General features: G+C 38.9%; 1 protein-coding gene across 3 annotated transcripts in view; it reads right to left on the bottom strand.

The window, feature by feature from the left end:
• The window catches only part of pde4dip (phosphodiesterase 4D interacting protein), a 90,632-nt gene extending 80,230 nt beyond the window's left edge, over positions 1–10,402 (bottom strand). For 2 of the 3 annotated variants that reach the window (XM_013273524.3, XM_025899744.1), the window contains exon 1: positions 2,369–2,955. In XM_013273524.3, the coding sequence (XP_013128978.1) occupies positions 2,369–2,394 (26 nt within the window). In that variant the 5' untranslated portion in view covers positions 2,395–2,955. Of the gene's footprint in view, positions 1–2,368; positions 2,956–10,217 lie in introns of those variants that run through there. The other variant, XM_019346730.2, reaches the window with a different exon arrangement.
• Positions 10,403–23,465: the final 13,063 nt, after the last annotated feature.

The following is a 23,465-nucleotide window of genomic DNA, read 5'->3' as shown; positions in this document are numbered from 1 at the left end:
TTTGATGAAAGCCCAATTAGAATAACCACATGTTTTAAGAGCTTTCGTTACGTGTGTGTGTTCCTTCTTTTTCCCTTCTGGCATAGAGGGAATGTTTTCTGCCCAGTGTTTCAGGGTCCTGATTACTACCAAGTTTGTGTTCCAGAGGGTGGTGGGTGTCAAAGAGTAGGCACTGGTCTGTTTGTGTGGGCTTGTGGCAATGTTGAGGTTTCCATTTTCCTCAGTGTGGCAGACTGTTATCCTTTGTCTCTTCCCTGTTGAACTTTAAATTTCTGTCTAATGAGTTGATGTGAGCAGTGAAGGATTCAACTTCTTGGGTTTTAGTTTTGACCCAGGTGTCATCCATGTATCTGTACCCATGGCTAGGTGCTGTCCTTTTAAAAGAGCCAAGAGCTTTTCTTTCCACTTCCTCCATGTAAAGTTTGGCTACAATAGGTGACACTGGGGAGATCCATGTTGCACATCCATGTTTTTGTCTGTAGAAACCTTTGTTGTATTTAAAATATGTGGCCTTAATGCCGAGATCTAACAGTGTGCAAATCTGACTGGGGGTGAAGCTGGTTCTGTTTTCCAAGGAGCTGTCTTCTTGTAGTCGTTTTCTGAGAGTCTCCACTGCCTCAGTTGTAGGTATGCAAGTGAAGAGTGAAACCACATCAAAGGACACTATGGTTTCATCTGGATCCAGTGTAAGTTTCTGGTCCTTGTTGGTGTAGTCAGTGGAGTTTTTGATGTGATGGGGTTGTTCCCCACAAGGGCACAAGGATGGTGGCAAGGTGTTTGGAAATGTTGTAGGTAGCTGAGTTTATACTGCTAACACTGGGTCTGAGTGGGAGTCCTTCTTTGTGGATCTTTGGAAGTCTGTAAATACAGGGTATAGCATCCCCTGGGTATAGACGATGGTATGTAGGGCGGTCAATGACTTTATCCTTCTCAAGTCTTGTAGGCAACTGTTGACTTTCTTTTTGTATGCTTGTGGGGTCTCATTTTAAGGCTTCATAGGTACTGTTGTCACTAAGGAGTTTAGTAATTTTTGTGTGATAATCCGTTGTGTTTAGAACAAAAGTGCACCTCCCCTTGTCGGCTGGTAATATGATGATGTTTTGTTTTTGCTCAGTGATGCAACGGCCTTCTTTTCTTGTATTGTGAGGTTAGATGAAGGGACTTTAGCACAGGAGAGGGTGGATGAAACCTTCATCTTGATTTGCTCTGTTTCTTTTTGTGTTCATTTATTAATCCATATGGCGGTTTCCGTGGCTGTGATGACTGTTAGACTACAATGACCTGGATGTCTGAGAACCTTCACAGAAATATTGCTGCAGTTCTATTTATATATATGTTCTAAAATGTTGCAGGCTAGACAGTAGTATCCTTGGTCACTGCTAGGTTTGGCCCTGGTTAGCAACAGATACATTTTAAGAAAGAGACATGGCGCTCAGTTCCGGATTGTAATTTCTGAGCAAATTCTCAATAGAAAGACAGTGGTGGAAGTGTAACTGCCAAGGGAGAAGCTTTTAAAATCTTATTTGTTTGTAAAGTCAGCAATCTTTTAGGCAGTTTGTGTTTGATTTGACTGAATATTTTGTACATGAAGTTTTCATGTTATGTTCACTTTTGAAAAGAAAGGTAATAATACTTCAAAGTAATTGCAAATTTAAGCACCCAGATTATTTTCAATAAGTAAGTAACAGAACTTTTTACTAAGTAACAGAAGTTGGTTCTTGAGGATGTCATCGATTTAAATTTAACGTGAATCTGAATCTAAAGTGGTATTAAGCTTTTTAATAACAGGTGCCAAATTTCAGCTTTAAGGTGGCCACAGGTTTGATAGTGGCAAATGTAACAAAGGCTTCTAAATTGTAATATAATGTAGTTGCTCCCTGCCTCCCCTTGCCAAATTCCACTTTAACCCCAGACAATAACATGTAGAATATTTCCATTTGTTGGACCGCAGCAGCCACCAAATCGTGAAGTTTTCAGTCATCTCATCAGTTTTAAGAACAAGCTGTAACTGGATGATTACACTGTTAGTGTAATAGCATGAATTACTTTTAGCATGAGAAATAAAACATGACTAATGGGCCCACTGTTTTGTAACATGCCTGAAGGGGTTAAAATAACAACAGTGGACACAGATAATTCAGCTGTTTACTTTGAAATGACTGCAGTTGGCTGAGCTAATTTCAATGTAATACTGACACAACAGCTCTCTTTTCTACTAAAGGTAAATGAGACTTTCAGAACAAAACACATTTATAAAAGCACACTCACACATGCCTATACAGAACAAAGAAATACAACACACTCACACTTCACAAACCATGCACATTCATTAAACTGACTCATCATAAGCGCAGTTGCAAAGGCTTACCTTCCTCTATAAAGAAATCCACTCATTTTTCAGCTGTATCATTTAAAAACAGCACAAAGGCTCAGCACATGCAAGTATGTCCTCATCTGTCAGGTGAATAGTCCTTGGCCTCAGCCTTCGGAGACCCGAAGATATCTGATTACCTCTTAGCTGCCATTAGAGTTTCAGTAAACAGTCAAACCCAGGCATATTACAAACTGCAAATAGCAGAGTTGCAGAGAATCTTCAGAGTCAAAGCAGAGTGACCACAGTCAGGCTCTTCGGCCACGAGGCTCCCAGAGGAGCGAGCCAAGCACCCAGGCAGTCATTTGACGTGGCAGCGAGAGTCACAGGGAGACGTGGTAAACAGCACCATGGAGCAAAGGTACACAGAGACTGCCTGGTTCACCATGAAAGAGTGATCTGTCTCAGCACGCTCCACAACAGCCGCTTCAGCAGGTATGTGTGCGTGTGTGTGTGTCAGTGGGTGTATAAACCACACCAACGTTTTCCTGCCATTTCTAATAAAATACTCACTGTCTGTTGACTATTTGCCCCTGGTACTTTTTAAAGGCAGGTGAAGCACAAGGAGGATACCTGTGTGTTTGATAGTGTGCATGTGTGTTTATGCACACCTCCTTCTCCCTGTAGGTGTGCCTAACATGTTGCAACAGGTAAAAGGTGGCATTTAGACACTAATTTCCTCCAACACAAAACACTGAACTGCTTTACATTTTTTCCTGGAGAAAATGTTCAGATCCTTCACATAAAAGCAGCATTAAGCGCCTCTATTATCACTCTGTTGAAAATCAGTTTAAAAGAATCACAGTATAGCTGTGCCGACTAGATCTGAACAAACAAGCAGCACATTGAGGTTGGCCGAGGGAGCTCAGGATCAAAGCTAGACAGCTTTAGGCTAGGAGTCAAAAACAGTGGTCTGGATCAACGTTCGTGGAAATTCTTATTCAGTGCTTCTCCAAACAGGAGGGTGTGGTCTTTCAAAGTGTGAGTCTGTATGTAGGGAAAAAAAAAAATCAGATTTGAACTGTTTGGTCTAAAGAAAAAATCCTTTGGGCAATTTTGGGTGTGCCAGTTTATTAACACAAAGGATCAAATTGTATATTCATTCACCTGAGAAACAGGCCTTTATAAATTAAAGAGAAGCCTCTTCTTTGATCATAGGAGTTTTAATTTTCTGTTACCTTTCTTAATATTGCATATTCAGTTTAATGTGCACAGATAAAGATAATTATCACTTAGTAAACGAAGGGCAAGCACAATTAGACAAGGTGTGCCATTACCTAACAAGTTACAGTAATAATGGTTATTTATCTTTTGTTTTGCTGCTACTTTATTTTATAAAAGTATGTGTATAGCAACTAGAAAATTGTATTTCAATCCATATCTTAATGGCACTCAGAAAACGTGTTTTCATGCAAGGGGAAAACCTTGTCTCATAATAATAATAATAATGATAATAATAATAATTAAACACATTCCCAGATCCAAATAAAATGAAATAATCTCTTCCTTTGGTGATAATCCACCGTTTTAGATAAATAATGTTTTTGTATAAAATATTCTTGGAAATGAAGTGAAAGTAGTACAGTAGTGGTAACAAACTGGTGGAAAAAACAGGAAAGACACAGGAATTGTATTCTGCTTTCTAAACTCCCACAGGTTTTTATATAGATTCACATTTGCCAGACAGCTGTACCCGATGTTCATGTTTGCTGACTGTTTTTATTCACAACCACAATACATGTGCTAATGCTGGCCATAAACCCAGAGTTCGTGCACCTTTTTTTGACACCTGTTTTTGATTCGCGCTGAAATAAGCCAAACAAAATGGGGAAAAGAAAGATTATAGTGATCATAACTCACTACAGTTTAATTTTATTGAGATGACAAGACCTTTTTAGTAGTAAATTCTACTACTTCATGGACTGCCATGTAATAACAGCTTCATAGGAACTGAGTATGTAAATAACACTTAACATGCATGACAAAGAGATATCTTGCTATATTTGGATCTATGTGCGTATATGAGATCTAAAGCTGGTCAATTCAGAATTTAGTGTAACCTGCTATCTGCCAGATAGATACAGATACTTGACCTGTAGGCTTGGGGTTAAGGAGCAGGGAATGTCTCTTCTCCTCTCTTCCTCACCTTCACTGTCCTTCCATCTCGACCTAAGCATAGATATCCTCACATTCCACACATAGCGCGCAGCGTGCAGCTGGCCAGCAGGCCTTATCGGAGGAAGAGACAGAAAATCCGAGCCAAACGCAATCAGCCAAAATAACAAACCCTTCACTCAAGTGTGATTTACTGCTTGGGTCACTTGGAGTCTTGGGTGTTACTGTGTATTCATAATTCCTTACATCAGGTTCCCAATCCATGGGGTTAGGGAAAAAACAATTCCAAAGTAAACTTCAAAGATTATTATAGAAACAAGAATGAAGAAAATGAAAGAGAAGATGATGGCAGGAGAAAAGTTAATAAATTGGGAAGTGCAGAGAGGATTAGTAAGGAGGAAATGAGGGCACTTAGGAAGAGGAAGAAGAGTGGAAAGGCAGGTGTGAAGGTAGGTGGCATCCAGATGACATACCTGTGGATATGTAGGAGAGATTGCAGTGGTCTTTTTAAGTGGTCTTTGTTTAACACAATCCTGGAGAGAGGGGGCACCCATGAGGAATGGATACAAGGGAGGAGGTGGGGTGACACACCTGCAGTCATTTACCATTAACTTGTATATTAGCAGAATATTGTTACCACAGAAACTGACATCTGTTTATGAGACTACATTAAGTTATCTAAGATTATATGTTTTTTTATCATTCCTTTTAATTCCATATTCATTCTGCGTGCGTATTATTCTCTTCTGACAGGCTGTGGTCACCACTGCATAACAGAACAATTTCTTCACTTAACATATCAGTCTGTAACTTTTCTATTTTCTTCACTGTTTTGTAATTCTCTTGACTGAGTTGTTGCTGTGTAAGCACGTAGATATTTCACACATGACTCCTGTGGTTTAGAAGAATCAGGCAAATTCCCTTGACTGAGCTCACATCTTTATTTTTGGCAGTCAAACTATGATCATAGAACTTGAGTCGGACCTTCACGCTCCAAAAAGATTGAAAGAGAAATTACGAGAATGGGACAGTTTATTCAGTAGAGCTAGATGTAGAAATTCGGTGTTAAATTTAACTACTATGAATAATGTTATCTGATATTGTTATTCTAGATTGAGGTGATGACAGGCATGAAAGACATGAGACATGAAACAAGAGAGACGAGGGCCAGTCTCCTGACAGAAAGCTACACCCTGTTATTAACCCAATCACATCCTTTACCCTCCCACTTGTGCATTCTTTCTTTTTTCCTCGTTAACTTTCAGCTTTCCACCTTGAATCTTGTATCTCTGCTCCTGTGTTTAGACTGCTGTCGCTGGCTAACAATTATAACAGGTCGACGTCAGCCAGTCATCTCAACTCTGTTTATTGTGAATAAATATTTTTTTACTTTAATCAAAACCTAACTGACTTTAGAAAGAGTGCTGCAAAAAATAAAAAGTGTTCAAACACAAAAAGGAAATGTTAAGGATTTCTTTTAAACTTTACTAAATTGCATGTCGACATGGCAGAGACAGCCTGCTGAAGTTCAAACCGAGCATCAGGAAGAAAGGTGAGTGAAAGTGACATGGTTGTTGATGCCAGATGGGCTGCTCTCGTTTTTTCAGTGGAGAATTTCGAGCTGATAGGAAGGCAACAGTAACTCAGTCGCTTGTTAGAAAAATGTAAGCAGAAGAGCATTTCTCAAAGTATCTGACCTTGAATCCGACGGGGTACAGCAGACCACACTGTGGGTCACTACTGTTATGTATGAACAGGATACGGAGGCTATATTTTGCACAGATTCACCAAAATTCAACAACAGAAGTTTGGAGAAACACGACCCTACTGGTCTCCATAATCACCAGATCTCAGTCCAGTAGAGCATATTTGGGATGTTGTTGAAAGTGACATTTGTATGAGCAGCAACTATGTGATACAACATGTTACTAGTTACTACTATAGTATATGCATATATGTAATTGGCTTTGCCATGACATGCACCTGTGATCAAGGCTGAAAGTATGTATTTTTTGCAAGTAAACCTCTGACAGTGTGTTACTCGATTTGCTCTTTCATACTTATTTGAAAGAAGTTCAAAGTAATTAAATTAAAAACCCAATGTAGGACTCATGAGACCGGAACTAAATTTAAAGATTGCTGGAGTTGGAATTGGAATAATTGCTGGAAACAGACTGAGTTAACAAAAATAATAACAGAGCAGCGGATGAGCAAAACAGACTGATAAACTAGGACTAGAGAAAAACACTGACAGATGAGCATGCAGCATAAGGTTATGAGGGAAGATGAAACAAAGACCAGAAGCAAACTGACATAAGGTAAACTAACACAGAAACAAGACTGAATTCCAACAGCAGGCACTGAGGACAAGACACAGAGATGAGACTGGGATAGACTGGACATCACAGGGAACTGACATAACTAAACAAGAAATCAAGAGCGGCAAATAACCAACTCAGAAGCACTATATATACATATGTTATAATTCACTGGGCCCACATCCTCATTTTAGGTTTGACAGCATTTTAGTAGGTAAAGGTGAATGGCTTGGACATGAATTGAGCTGCGGTTTGGGGAAGGCCTCGAAGGGGCCTGGCAGATCCCCATGTACCAAATAGAAGTGAAGAAGTTAAAGAATTGAAAAGGGGAGGGAGGGTGGGGCAAATGAGAATGAACAGCTTGTAGAACTGGGGAAACATATATAGATGAGAACTGGAAGGAGCGTGTTTGGAGGTGTGGTCACGCTCCTGAAATTCCAATATTTAATCTCCAATAAAAACATGTCAAAAGAACACATCATTATTCCACAACAAAAATTCAAAACACTGGACCATTATAAAGCCAGTGGTAAATGAACTGGTTTGTATATCGTACTCCACCTGACTACTCAAAGTGCTTTATTCAACATGCCTCATTCAAACTAGCAATTCTGTCTAACGTTTACACACATCCTCATGCCGAGAGCAGACAGCAATCGGAGAGCAACTTGCCGTTAACATCTTGCCCAAGCATATTAGGCACACAGAGCAGGGAAGGATGGAACCACCAACATACTGGTTTGTAGATAACCTGCTCTATCTCCTGAGCTACAGACACCCCAATGCTGGACAGTGCTCAGACAACTAGAGTTGTGACTGACAAAACTGACCATCAACACAGTCAAAAATACCTTTAGTAGTGAAGTATGTAGAAAAAATATGAAAAAAGTGTTATTTTTTGAGAACTTTATCTTCAGTAAACCTGAGTAAGTTTGTCAGGACTCCATTTGAGTTGTTATCTAAATCTGATACATATATGACAAATCGTCGGTATGTTACGCGTTGGGAATGAGAATGCTCTGGTGATGTATGTAAACATCTTTCTTTTTTAATGAATACAAATATTTAGTCCCCCACAAGAGATTTATTAGTGTTTTGTGAATCTTTCTCCACCATGAGTAGAGAATGAGGCACAGACCTTCACTCTCTGTCTTATTAGATGCGGGGTCTGTGTGCTGTGCTGGGAGGATGTCGCTGTCCGGTTAATTCAGCAGTTTCTGTACAAGCTGTGAATGACGATCTTGAAGAGTGTTTAAAGGCCAAAAATCTGCCAGAAAGACTTTGAATGACAGTTTGTTTTTGTCTTTTAATTTCATCCAAGAGAATTCACTGGTGTGTACTGTTAAAAAAAAGAAGAATTTTTCACGATAGAAATCAACATCATAAAGTAGCTGAACAACAGTTTGAGCATGTGCCCATTATTTTCCCAGGTGTTTTCACTCAAATCTAGCCAGAAGACAAATGCATTTATTAGCCGTCCCTCATCCAAAGCGCATATTATGAAAAACTACTTTCTAAATAATCAATAACTCAGTGTGATGGTTTGGCTCAAATAACACAAATCTAAGCCACAAGTGACATAATGCTCAGTCATTAAACATGAATAAACATTACACAGAATTGACAGTTTTTTTCTCTCTTATTTACAAAACTGACTTTTGGATAAATGCATCCCACTTATATGTGGAAGTGTCAGTAAATAAAATACACGTGTAAAATACACCTAACAAAGTACATGAATAGCAAATATTTGTTTAACTGAGAGCTTTCTGCAGTTTGGGGGGTTTTCAGTTGAAGATGCAAATAAAAATGTTGAATTGAATTAATTAATTGCAAGTAAATGGTATTTTATCCTCTCAATTATAACAGTAAAAAAGTAAAAGCTTTTTATTAGCTTTAACCCAGTACTACAGTAAATATACAGCTTGAGTTTATCTTCATCTCACACACAAAAGTGGTCCTTAAAGTAATGAATGTTATGCCTGAGTCACTGAATGACAATATGAGTAGATGTAAGTGTGAAGTCTGTTAATATATGTCCGGTGTAAAATAGGATAAAGTACAAGACCATTGAGTTACTTGTGTTCAGCAAATAGAGCTGAACTTGTTTTTGTATGTAAACAAACAGCACTAACCCTGGTGCTGCTTCTTTATAGCAGCTAAGTTGTATTTCAGGTACTACAGCACACCACATGTTATAGAAAGTACAGACATTTGTTTAAGATGTAGGTAGTAAAAGTAAAAAGTAAAATTAAATACTAAAGTAAAGTACAGATACCTGAGACAGAGACAGCTTTTTTCTAATTTTGGTTCTGTATATTACCACAATTTTAAATGAAACAACTCAGCTCAGACTTTCAGCTTTAATTCAGTGGGTTGAACAGAAAAACTGCATAAAAATGTGAGGAATTAAAGCATTTCATCATTTTAGGGGCTGTTGCCATGATTTTGCTCAAAATAAATAAAATGTAATTAATTGAATTTTAAATGTGTTATATTTAAAGTAATGATCCTGCAAAAATCTGGTCACCTAATCCAAACCTAACTATAAGCCCTGTCTTAAGAGTAGACATGATGTCTGTCTCCAAAACCTTAGACTGGGAGCTAGTTCCACAGGAGAGGGCCTGATATCTTGTTCGTGTGCCTGGAATCGTACTTTTAGAAACTCTGGCCTGCAATTGGAGAGCAAAGGATTCTATTGGGATAATATGATAGCGTTTGATCTTTAAGATATCACAGGGCCTGATCAAAAAGGACTTTGTCATGTGATTGGAAAGAATGTAGCATATTCAGCCGAACCAGAATGACCAACATTCTATTTATAATGAGATCTGCATACATGTACAATTGCAATCTAACTTTCAAACTATTGTCTAAATATTTTGATGTAAATGTAAAATATTGCATAAATTACATCAGCACTGTCAGTCAGAACAGTCATTAAAATTAATTCTCTGTCTTCTATCTAAAAACACTTGAGAAAGCCTAGAAACTTGTTCGAGAGGTAATTCATTCAAGAGAAGGAAAGATCACAAGTACCGCCCTTTAGATGGAAAGCTACAGTAGAGGAAGAGGTCTATGCTGAGACTGCTAATGAAAATCATATAGCTCAGAAATCAATAAATCACTAAGGAACAGGAAACAGTTATTGACTAATAACAGTCCCAGACCTCCTGCGGACCAATCAGATGCTTATCACCGCCTGACAGCATCAACACTGGATTTTGGTTTACAACACAACATAACATGCCTGCTGGGCGGGTAAATAACAACACATTGCGTTCTTATGCACTGCATTTCCTTTAAATTTGTTTTCAATTACACGAGAATAAGTGTCTCCATCTCTATTGCTGTTATTCAGCCAAAAAGGTTCTACATTACAGGACAAATAGAAATAGACGATGCGTGACTACCTCGTGTGTAAGTCGTATGTTGCGGTGACAGCGGCATCTCTCTTTAGCCATCTTCTTCTTCACCTCCACGAGCACATCATCACCGGTATCCGTTTATTACCCCTTCATCATCCGGTTATGGTTGCAGGAGTCACCTCAATCTGGAGTCAGAGATGCTGCTGCTCTGACGCCACCACTAATGCTCCCGTTGCAGCTCATTGGTCGGTTAAGCGACCCCCCACCCCCCGGCCCCCTCCATTATAGGGTATTCTGGATTTTCATTTTTATGCACACAGATTGTGTCCCCTCTTCCTTCAGACGTCCAAGGAAACCATGTAATTCGTCAATGCGGGGAGTTGGGGGTGAGGGGTAAAACGTGTGCTAAAAAATCAATGCTTTGCTTGGAGAGATGACACATTTTTAGACAGACTGGCAGCATGTCAAGAGGCACGCTATTACCATAAGAGACAGAGTTTGGCTGTGTGTTGGAAATTGAATAAGGATAAAAAAAAAATGCATATTACAACTGAATACTATTAAACCATGTGAGATATCGATAAGTGAGACAGCTGTCAAATTAAATGTTACAAAACCTCCAAAAGTCTACTAAAATGAAATTTCACCGTAAAAGGTAAAACTAAATGCATATGATTCCCTTCCTCAAGAACAGACGGAGTATGAACCGAGCTTTAGCTGAATTATAGTTAAAAGACATAGTTAATTGTTTTGAGTTAGCAAACTGAATGCTGGAGATATTACGCCGTCAGCCCTGTCCCCATCTCCACAATAACATAATAACGTCATTACATGTGTTTCCCTCTGTGTGTTTATATGAGTGATTTTCCCTTTTTTTCATTTCAAATTTCCTTTAAATCGGTCCTGGTTTTTGCTTCAAACTAGTCTGTGCCAGCCATTGCTGTTATGTCACCTAGTGGCCAAATAATGCACTACATTCCACAGTTAATGTGCAGTCATGTAAAATCGTGTATTTCCGTTGTGTGGCGTTTATGTGCACATACATTCTTTCAATTACTCCTAGACACATGTGGGTTCAATGTGGTTTTATTTCATGACATGTGCTCATATGAAAAGTTACAGACACTATTTTTCCTTTGTATTTTTTGTTTTATTGTTAAATATGACTATATATAGTATTCAGAAATTGTCACAAAAGTTATATTTTGGAATGTGAAGGGTTTTATTTATTAAAAATTTGATTTCACTTGAGATGAAGTGACTCACCCATTTCTCTTTATTTAATTCAATGTTATTTGTGTAACACCAAATCACAACAACAATTCAAGGTGCTTTATATTGTAATGTGAAGGTGAAGACCCCACAATATTATAAAGTGAATAGAGCAAACCACAACAATCATGACTGCCAATGAGCAAGTGCTTTTGCAAAAGTTGGAAGGAAGGAAGGAAGGAAGGAAGGAAGAAAGGAAAACTCCTTTTTAACAGGAAGAAGCATCCATCAGAATAAGGCTCATGGAGAGGCGGCATCAGGTGTGACTGGTTGGATGTGAGTAGATGAAGACAGGAGAAAGACATACTGTGGAAGAGAGACAAAGATTAATAACAACAAATAATTAAATACATGCATTAAATTAGTATATTAACAATAAATAAATAAATATATAAAATTGAACTGAATGAAACTATAGCTAAACAAAACTATAGTTCAAAACGCGTGTGATAAAACATGAATGGACAGATGAATGAAAACAATATTAAAGCTAGACTTAAAAACTTATAAAACTAAAATGAAAACACAGACAAAATAACATTTGTTTTATATATTGTCTTAATAATAGCAAATAATTAAATGCAGAGAGGTGTGTAAACAAATAGTGAGTGAAAAAAGTGACAGAAGAAGAAATACTCGATGTGTCATGAGAATCCCCGGCAGCCTACACCTATTGCAGCATAACTAAGGGAGGATTCAGGGTCACCTGCTCCAGCCCTAACTATATGCTTTATCAAAAAGGAAAGTTTTAAGCCTAATCTTAAAAGTAGAGATAGTATCTGTCTCCTGAAGAGACAAACACCCTCAAATGAAAGAAAGCAGTCTTACATACTTGTTTATTATCCACATTGAAGGACATATCGTGGTTAAAAATGACCCCAAGATTCCTCACAGTGTTACTGGAGGCCAAGAGTAAGAATCTGGTTAGAGACCATATTTCTAAGATTTTCAGGGCTGAGTACAATAAGTTTGAGGCCATCCAGGTCTTTTTGTCTTTAAGGCATTCCTGCATTTTAACTTATTGGTGTATCATGGTTCATGGATAGATAAAACTGGGTGTCATCTACATAGCAATGAAAATGTATGCTATGCCTTTTAATGCTGCCAAAGGGAAGCATGTATAATGTAAACAGAATTGGTCCTAGCACAGAACCCTATGAAACTCCATAATTAACCTTAATGTGTGAAGAGGACTCTCCATTTACATGAACAAATTGGAGTCTATTAGATGGATATGACACAAACCGCTGCAGCAAAGTACCTGTAATACCTACAGCATGTTCTAATCACTCTAATAGAATATTATGATCAACAGTATCGAACGCAGCACTGAGGTCTAGCAGGACCAGCATAGAGATGAGTCCACTGTCAGAGGCCATAAGAAGATCATTTGTAACCTTCACTAAAGCTGTTTCTGTAATGAGCTCTGAAACCTGACTGAATAAGCCATTCCTCTGCAGATGATCTGTTAGCTGTTTGACAACTACTCTTTCAAGGATTTTTGAAATGAAAGGCAGGTTGGAGATTGGCCTATAATTAGCTAAGACTGCTGGGTCAAGAGATGGTTTAAGGAAAGGTTTAACTACAGCCAGCTTGAAGGCCTGTGATACATAGACGATTATTAGAGATAGGTTGATCATATTTAAGATTGAAGGATTAAGTAATGGTAGGACTTTTTTGAGCAGTCTTTAAAGAATAGGGTCTAAAACACACGTTGATGGTTTGAAGGAAGAATTAGTTTACTCTGATAGATCAACTGGAGAAAAAGACTCAATGGTACTGAAAGTAACTTTACATAATGTTATCTCTGGAAGATGGTTACAAGTATTTTTTTTTCCTCTAATGGTTAAAATTTTATTTGTGAAGAAGTTCATGAAGTCATTACTAGTTAACATTAAAGGGATGCTTGGCTAAAACAGCGCTCTGACCTTTTGTCAGCCTGGCTACAGTGCTGAAGAGAAACCTGGGGTTGTTCTTATTTTCTTCAATCATTGATAAATAATAAGATGTTCCAGATTTACAGAGGGCTTTTTGTAGAGCCGCAAACTGGCGTTTTGGGCTAAATGATCCTTTTTTAATTTAGTAAGATACTATTTACTCTCCAGCTTACCAGTTTTCCACTTTAAAGTGTGTTTGAGAGTTATACCAGGGAGTCAAGTACGTCTGGTTTAAGGCTCTATTTTTTTAGAGGAACTACAGTATCTAGAGTTGTACACAGTGAAGAAGTGTGGCACAAAATAATCAACCTCTGTGGGAGTAGCGTAGCTCTGCACTGTGTTGGCACAAAGCAATGAAGAAGATAGCTGTGGATAAATTATTTCCTTAAACTTAGTTACAGCACTTTGAGAAAGACATCTACTGTGATGAAATCTACTCCCCACTGCTGTGTAATCCAATATTGTAAATGTAAATGTTATCAGGAAATAATCAGGCCAAAGACAGTTTTAGGAAATATTGTTAAAAGTTCAGTTTCTATGCGATAATTTAGAACAAGACCCAGAGTGTGATTAAAGAGGTGGGTGGGCTCTTTTATATTTTGAAAAAAGCCAGTTGAGTCTAATAACAGATTAAATGCAGTGTTGAGGCTGTCATTTTTAGCATCTACATGGATGTTAAAATCACCCACAATCATTATTTTATCCGAGCTGAGCACTAAATCAGATAAAAAAAAGTCTGAGAATTAAGACAAAAACTCTTCTTCAGTTGATTTACAAGCTGAGGTGGGAGATTGCTGCCAAAAAAATTGTTGATAAGTGTTTAAAACATGTACTAACGGGGACTTGGAAGAGAGAGAACTGATCTTTAAAAATGCACATTTCACTGTTTTACTCTTTGGTGCAGATGTGGATGCTGTATTGTTCTTTCTTTGATTTTTTATATTTAAGTTGTTTTTTGCTGGTTTTTAGTTTGTTTGACTGTGTCTGTTTGGGGGCTGACACAGTCTAAGGGGATGGAGGTTTTAAGTGGGATAACCAGAAGAGAGAAGCTGCAGAGAGGCGTGTAAGACTGCAACTCCTGGTTTAATACATTTGTTCAGATTTCTAGAAATGAGAGCTGCTCCATCCAAAGTGGGTTGGATGCCATCTAATATTGATTTTAGTGACTCTCGACTGGAATAACCGGGTGTCATTACTGCCGACGTAAACTATAATTTTACTGAATTTACATTTACCCTGAGGCATTTTCTTCTGTGTCACCTGTTCTGGCCCCTGTTGACTACAGTTGCTGGTGTCTCTAGCTTCACATGTCTCAGAACTGAATGAGTTGGTGGTGTAGCGGGCGCTTCTGTTTAGGAATACGTGTCCTCCTCACCATCATCCAGCCAGCTTAGGACCGCTTGAGACAATCTGCTGGGGGAGAGCTAACGGGTTTCACTAATGAATATATTAAAATATCCTACTGCACTGCTGTGAGGCTGGACAGTCAAGTGGGGAGAATCATATCTGTGTACCAATCCCATTCAATCAGTATCATATAAACAATTTATCATACGTTTCAAATCTTTTTTTGATCATTTTTTTCGAGAGTAGGAAGAAGGCCGATGCTTGTTTAGTCTATGTCAGGGCAGTAGATGTAGCTGTGCACAGACTGGCTGGAAGTTAAAGGCTCTCAGAGTGATGGTCTATAAATCTCTGTGCATAAAAACTGAATTAGCTTCCTGTGATGAACTAAAGGATTTTAAGTCTAGACTACGATGACCTGGATGACTGAGAACCTTCACAGACTTAAGGATTTTGAGGTCTTAGTGGCCATGTTGACAATTGCCTCCAGGAACAAGGCAGGGGAAGGAATTACAAGTGCCATCAAAAACCAGGATCTCTGCCTTCTTCCATTGCTAGTTCTTCAAGCTCTACATCTGACACCTCAGGGGAGCTGATACAGCTCGTTTGGGCCAAGTTAAAACTAGAGAAATGGTGGAGGAGAATGAACTTTGAATGTACTGTGAACACTTGGGACATTTGGTTGCCACCTGCCCCGTGCGTCCAAAACCCAATTCCTGCCTAAGCCATGAGGATACTGGTGTGCGTGTGAGACTGTTCCTGAAGACGAACAACCCCACATGCAACTGTCAGCGACTATCTGCTACAGTCACCATAAATTCTTCTTGTAGGCTTCTTCCACTGCACAAAATATTCTTGGATATCCTCGGTTTGAGACTCACATTAACTGGAAAAATAAAGACAATGAAAGCTAAAGCTCTTACTGTTCTTTCCTCTGGTTACAGTCAGCAATTCTGCCCATAGGCAAACGATCAATAGGAACATGATCGTTTGCCATCTGATTATTGTCTTGGTCCTGAGGTTTCAGCAAGGAAAAAGCTTTAGCCTTACTCCGACATTGGACATATGACTGTGCCACTGACTTCCTTCCTGGGCACTGATTCCCTCCGGTCATTTTATACAACCTCTCAGGACCTGAACATCTAACCATGTATCAAGGACTCACTTGATGCTGGAGTCATCCGACCCTCATCCTCCCCAGCAGGTTCTGTCTTTTTTATATTATGTCAATATATAGATTTGAGGACTAAACCAGATCACAGATCGAGTATCCTTTGCCACTGATAACATCATATGAACCCGTGCATGGAGCACTCATCTTGACTTACGTAATGCTTATCTATTGGCGTGGATCACAGAGGGAGACTAGTGAAAGATGGCTTTTAATACCCCAACTAGGAAACACTTCTGCTGTCTTACAGGTCATGGTCCATGACCTTCTTAGAGATGTCCTGAATATATTTGTCTACCTGGATACTAATCTTCTTAAAAGAAGGGGAACACTATACTCATATCATAGAGGTACTTCAAAAGCTCCTGGAAAATAACATTTTTATCAAAGCAGAGAATAATGCCCTTCATGCCAAGCAGCTAACTTACTTATATTCTGGAGAGATGTCTTGTGAGGGCAGAGACAGAGACAGTTAAAGAAGTAACCAATCAATCTGCGCCTCCTCCTGTCAGTTATCAGTTGTTAGAATCTGCTTTCTGAGTCCAGCTGTTACAAAAACTATGACAGTAGCATAGCAAAAGCATGGTATGATCACAGCAGACCTGCCAGAAATAAAATGGTATCATCACTGTACATTTGATCAAATTCCTATGCAGTACCCAAATTTCAATTATATACAGTGCTGTGAATTTCATGCTTTTCTTCATTTATTATTTTTTACCACACGTTTCAGATTATCAAACAAATTTTAATATTAGACATTGATGACTAGAGTAAACACAAAATGCAGATTTTAAATGATTTTATTTATTAAGGGAGAAAAGGTATCCAAATCTAAATTATGAATTAACTGTAGCTGAGTTCAGTGTCACTAGCCACACCCAGGCCTGTTTGCTGCCACACCGGTCAATCATTCAAACACAACCAGGAACCTGAAGTAGACTAAAAGATCTCAAAAAGCAACACATTATCCCGCGATCTAAAGAAAATGGAGAACAGATGAGAAACAAATTCATTGGCATCTAGAAAGGCTAAAAAAACATTTCTTAATTCCCCCAAAAAACCACAGTGAGAGCCAATATCCACAAATTGAGAAAACTTGTAACAGGGTGAACTTTCCCACTAGTGGCCGGCCTATCAAAGTTAAAATAAGACGGCATGAACAACTCATCCAGGGGGTCACACCAAAATACCCAGAATAGCCTCAGTTAAGGTCAGTGTTCAGGTTTCAACAACAAGAAAGAGAATGGGCGAAAACAGTATCCATGGATTGCATAATTTTAAACGTTAAACCACTATCACCCCAAAAAACGAACACAGACTTGCCTCACATTTGCCAAAAGCATCTAGATCATGACAAAGACTTTTGGGAAAATATTCTGTTGACAGATGAGACAAAAGTTGAGATTTTTGGTTTGTGTCCTGTTCCACCTGGTGTGACACTAACACAGCTTTTCATGATAAGAAAATCCTGCCAACAATCAAACGTGGTGGTGGTGTGAAGTCATCCAGGACCTGGACGACTTCTAAAGAATGGATAAATTTTGCTCTCTACTAGAAAATCTTGAAGGAGAATTTCTGACCATCAGTTTGTGGTCTGATGTGCAAATGGAGATGGGTTATGTAGATGGATAACACACCAAAAAGTCTACCTGTGAATGGCTAAATATATTAATAAAATAAATGAATAAAAAAAATAATCTGGATTTAAATCAGAGTGAGATGCTTTGGCATGACCTTAAGTAGGTCATTCATGCCCAAAACCTCCATTATGACTGAATTAAAACAATTCTGCGAGGAAGGGCGGCCAAAAATTCCTCAACAGTGATCTTAAAGACTCATTGCCAGCTATCACAAATACTTGATTGCAGTACTTGCTGCCAAGCAGCAATAACTGGAGGCACAACCAGTCATTAGGTTTAAAACTGCAGTTTTCATTCTTTTGTATCTTTGTCAAAATTTGTTTGATGATCTGAACCATGTATGTGACAAATACGCAACAAAAAAAGGACGGGGGGCAAATACTTGGATACCTTAAACAATAAACATGACTAATCCTTGTGAAATGCCTGTTTTACATGTTCTCGGTGATTACATCCATGAGGTCAACAGACAGCTACAGGATATATGAATGTAATCTGCAAATTAGTCTTTTTTATTTAAAGCTACTTATGAGGTTTATTTAAGGGAAAATCAAATGCTGTGTGTGGTAAATGGATGTGTAGATGTGTTGATGAGTGACGTTACGTTTACGTCTGCTTGCTCTTTTGTAGAGAATACTTGGACCTTTCTGCAGTTTCCTGCTCTGTTTGTTTGAATTAGTCATAATTGCGTGTGACGCTCCTACTCAAGTTAGGACATTTCAGCTGACTGTTAATATTAGCTCATTCCTGCACCCAGAGCTGATGGAGTGATCAAAAGCTTCATTGCTGAAGGAAATATGCTGCTTGTCCCAGCCTGGCACTGATATTCATCACCACCTCAACCCTGCCGGCCCACAGGTGGCTCCCTTATTACAAACACATGTTACATAGCTGCTCAGTCGCTCAAAAAACAGTTCAAGTAGAGATTCCATATATTTGCCTGTATTTGGTGTTTCACTGGAATGACTCCAACATTCTTCGCAAACACTATTTGAGTCACATAAACTCAAACACTATTTTCCAAACTAAAAAGAAAATCTCTACCTAATGATAAATACTTGAACTCAGTAATCAATTCAAAAGTTGCTCAAGAACAATTTCAGTCCTTTTTAAAAAATAAAAAATCTACTTGAGGAGGAATGCCATTCTTCCATTCCCTCAATTGTTGTTCTAATGATGGTGCTGTCTAACATGTTAACCCACAGTCTCCAATTGGAGTTCATCTTGTGATTGTGTAGGTCATGGCATATGATTCACATCATTTTGATACTTTAAGCCCTTCTTGAGCCCTCTTGTGCTGTAACTGGGGGGATTGCATAGCCTTCATAATCAAACAGGGCTTCATAAGACGTTGCATCATGGCATTAAGGTGGTCTCTCCTAACAATTCTGGATTAAGTGGTGACAATTGGATACAAGACAGACCAGCAAAAGTCAAAGATTTGTGGTTTCAGTAGGAAAAATATCAATCAAGGACGGCACAGAGGAGTAGTGGCCATACTTTGGACCTCTCATGAATGACTGAGCCTCTCACCCTATCTTAAAGGGATAGCTTAGACATCCTACAGGGACAGCTCTTTCCTTTCGCTTGTATTGGCATTATTTTCTCATTCTTTCTGCTACTACACACCAGAAAATTGACAGCTTTACTTTTATGCTCAGCTCTCTCTTAAACACAACAGATTTGAACAGTGTCTGCATCACTGCTGAGACACACATATGTCCGAAAGAGAAAAAGTGTATACATTGTTTTGAAGAAATTCTGATTGGTGATTGCTATAAGTAAAAGAAATGAAACAGAGCAGTGTTAAAAATCTATTTCCCAATGGTGATTCACTCTTGCTAATCAGGTATTAGTTTAAACACCATTGTTAAATAAGGACAATACAAACATTTCCTCTCGGCGTGCAGCCCATCAGCCGAGTGCCACTTACGCTAAATGGATAATTGAAAAAAAAATAAACTGTGGGGTCCACTTGCTGCAGGCCAACTGGATCTCCGAGTCATTGTGTGTGTGAGGGAAAAGAAAGCCTGGTCTTTGGTTTGTGAAGTCAGTGTATGTGTGTGAAAGTGGAAAAAAAGAGTCTGAGGGGCGACTGCGCACACCGCCACCACTGGGAAAATTGAAGGCAGATTTTCCATGGCAGGCGTAGGCTCCAAATTGTTCATTTTGGATGGAGAATTTACTCTGGCATGAGATGTGACAATGATATTCATTTTGGAGCTTACTCCCATTTATATAGTGCTGATTGCACTTACACACCTACATACACACACAAGCTCCAGCTGAGCCAAACTATTACAGAAAACTAAAACTGCCTTCAAATGAGAAAAAGAAACCTTGCCTAAAGTTCAAGCACAGATCTAAAGATTTGTGCTTAAATTGCAGCCTCTCTTTATACTTTGATTTGCACACACACACACACACACACACACACACACACACACACACACACACACACACGCACACCTACATACACAAACACTCCAAAAACAGACATTTCTCTATCGCTTACTCCTACATCCTCATGCATGCCCAGACCCATATGATGTGCCAACATTTGGTTGATGTGATCCAGCTCCAGGATCATGTTTCTTCAAATCATCTCTAACTGGCCAGCATGAGGCCCATTAAAGAAAACTCTGCTACAGATAGCTGAGGTGGTTTACTGTTCTCTATTTCAGTCAGGAACACAGAGGAACATGGATTGGATGAGATGGGAAAAACAGAACGGGGTGCACGTCTCCTCACAGTTTTCTTAGTTTTAGCCCAATCACCCCAAAAGACAATTGTATTGATTGCACTATACTGCACTGCTTCCAAATTTGTGCTCATTTTTCATGTTTTTTAGTTTTTGTTTTTTCACCCAAATTTTCTGATTTCTTGTGGAGATCTGTCTGATTCAAGCTAGATTTGAATTTCTGAAGACCATTAAGAAAAATTAAATTAGCTTTACTTTAAATCAGTTTCTGCGATTAAATTTGATGGTTGAACAACTGTACATTTAAAATGTTCTAGTTTCATTATCCTTGATTTTGCGTTGCGTTTTTTTTGAAAGAACCTTGTTGAGAATTCACAAAATGCACCATATTTATTTTAAGAAATTAACCTATTTTTTATTTTGAATTATGGGTGGTTCTGATTTTAGATTTAATTTGATGTTTTGATTTGTGTGTTTATATCAGCATGAACACTTATTATTTATGGAGCAGCTGACGTTACTTTTTTTCCCGGCTGTGTCGCAGCTGTGCATTCTCTCAGTGTCCAGCAGAGGGAGTGAGACATTTGATAATCTGAGTTCCTGTATAAGTGCAACTATGGCAGCTGTAGCATTTTTTAAGTAAAAGTACTAAAACAAATCCAATCGTGAAATTGACAATATTTTTTTTATATATTAGAATTTTAAGGGTTTTTTAGCATTGAACCACAACTTTTTTATGCCATCATGCAAAGTGATCTGAAAATGCAATCAGTTTGGTGCATTTACACATATGGATACACATATACACACACACCCGCAGACATGCACATGTGATAGTGGGCACACAGCCCACTCCCTCTTTCTGCTTGTAATCTTACAATCTGATACAATCTGATAACGTCGTCGTTTAAAGTGCTTAGCTGCTTTACTTCTATCATGAAAGATGGTTTTAAAGGCAGCGAGAGGTAAAAACACAAATGTGTTACAAGGCCTGTTCGATGAATAATGTAATATTCCCTGTGCTCAGTAAATGTTTGTGCTCTTGAGACTTCTGTCATATTTCCCAGGTCATACATTTGTTCAGCTGCGAGAGGCTGAACTTCCTGTAAGTAATTGACAAACTCCTTTAAATAGTTCATGTGCCATAAGGGAATATGAGCTCTGCCGATGATTATACAACGATGGCGTCTCAGAGCTCACGTCATGTCACTCACCATAATTGTTGTTTTGGTTGTTTCCCTGCTGGACCTCAGAAGGGCTTAGAGAATTAAAATGCTAATTCATCCAGGACCAAAATAGTCCAAACAGCTATTTAAGTTGAGCCAGAAGCATTTATCACACCATAATTAAGTTAGATCCAGGAGGAGACAAAAACTATCTTTATTACTATGTTAACTGCAGCATGGAAAAAAACCAGGATCTGTGCAGAAAGCCTTTCATTTGGAGTTTTGGATTTAAAGGTTAACTCTTATTTTTGGAGCATTGACCATCACCCCTGTATGTAACAATAACATTGCAATACCCAAGTTCAAATCTGTGATCACTACAAGATGCAAGATGCATGAGCAAATGATTAGATAGGCCAGATACCAGAAGATAAGGACAACAATCTTAACTAAAACAAAGTAACATCCACCACCCTTTGTATCAGCTATGACTTATGCTCCTGTTTGTGCACAGTTTTCATGAGCAAACAGGAATTATTAGTAATGTTTCAGGCATGCTGACTCAGTTTGCCCTCCAGACATAAAAAGGTTTAGATGAGCTACAAAAACCTTTGACTTGTTTACTCGTCATCAGATCAAACAAGCCAAAGGTTTTGCTCATGTTCTCTTTCTTCACCTAGAGAGTATAATATGCCACAAAAATGAGAACCACCATTAGTCCAGACAGTTTCACTTGGCTGAAATTCTTCTTGAAGTAAAAAAACCCCCAAAACAAAACAGCATCCTATATTATGCTCGGTGACTTAAAAAGCTGAATGCCTGCCCTCACATGAAAACTCCGAGATGGATAAGACTACAGAGAGATGCAGAAACCTATACTGAAAACTCAAAGCTCTGCTGTGTTTAAGAGAGAGCTGAGCATAAAAGCAAAGCTGTCAATTTTCCGGCATGTAGTAACAGAAAGTACAATTTGAATAAGGTACTTGAGTAAAATTTTGAAGTTACATTCCATCAACTCCATCCTGAAGTTATTGCAAATAATACAAATGATGGTCAAATGTGCAAAGGCGAGGGCTACCTCTTCGGGTTAAATGCCTTCTGGTGGAAACACGGGCTTCAGAAATAGCACATGTTAATCAGTAAAAGCAAGCATCGTTTTTATGGGAAAAAACAGACAGATTGTTAAGAAAAGGAAAACAACCACTCGTTGGCAATGCAAGAACAGTTCATATGCTCATCAATGTTAGCCTTGGGATGGCAGCTTGAAGTTAATTATGTTTCCTTTCCAATCCAACAGAGGGTGTAGTCGAGCTTGCATCTGTGTTTATGAAAAGTGTGTAATAATAGTGACTTAATCACACAAACAGTGCAACCTCTCAGTCAACTTGACTTGCGTGGAAACTCCACATCTCAGGACATTCTTTTGGTCGTTCACCCAAACCACACACTGTTAACAGCTGTGCAGTATTTCACTCAGACTGCTTGGAGATTTTCTATTTTTTGTGCTGAGCTCTTTTCCAAAACCACTCATTAATAAAGTATTTGTGATCATGTGGCACTGATGGCAGAACAAAGCTTACTCCAGGCAGAGAGTGAGGGGCAGGAAGCAAAGAAAAGAAGGTGAAATGCAAAAGTCAAGGAGAAAAAAGCAAAAGGCGAAAGGAACAAAGGAAGAAAAAAGATGGATGTTTCAAAGGAGCCGAGTTAAGTAACGCTCTCTTTCCCGCTCTCTTGCACATACACACTCTGCATGCAGACTCCTCACCCCTCCCTCGCTCTTACTGTCTCCTCTGTAATGAGCTCCAGATGTGCTGCTAAGATGGGGGGGTGGGTGGGTGAGGTGACGGGTGGAGGAGGAGCGGTGGTAATGGGGGAGCTGCCTTGTATGTCATGTGCTCATTCAAGTAGAGACGCTGTCTGAGGGGACGCTGTCAGCCCTGATGGAGTTGCAGTCCAGGGCCTGGAGGCGAAACTGGGGGAGGAGGATGAAGAAGGGAAGCTGAGGTGGGGGTGGGTTGGGAGGTCAAAAAGATCTCCACATCTGGAATTACTTCGGGGC

Source organism: Oreochromis niloticus, linkage group LG17, assembly GCF_001858045.2.
Source record: "Oreochromis niloticus isolate F11D_XX linkage group LG17, O_niloticus_UMD_NMBU, whole genome shotgun sequence".
NCBI classification, from domain to species: domain Eukaryota; kingdom Metazoa; phylum Chordata; class Actinopteri; order Cichliformes; family Cichlidae; genus Oreochromis; species Oreochromis niloticus.
The sequence above is the reverse complement of the archived record's forward strand: the minus strand, read 5'-3'. Positions and strand labels throughout refer to the sequence as shown.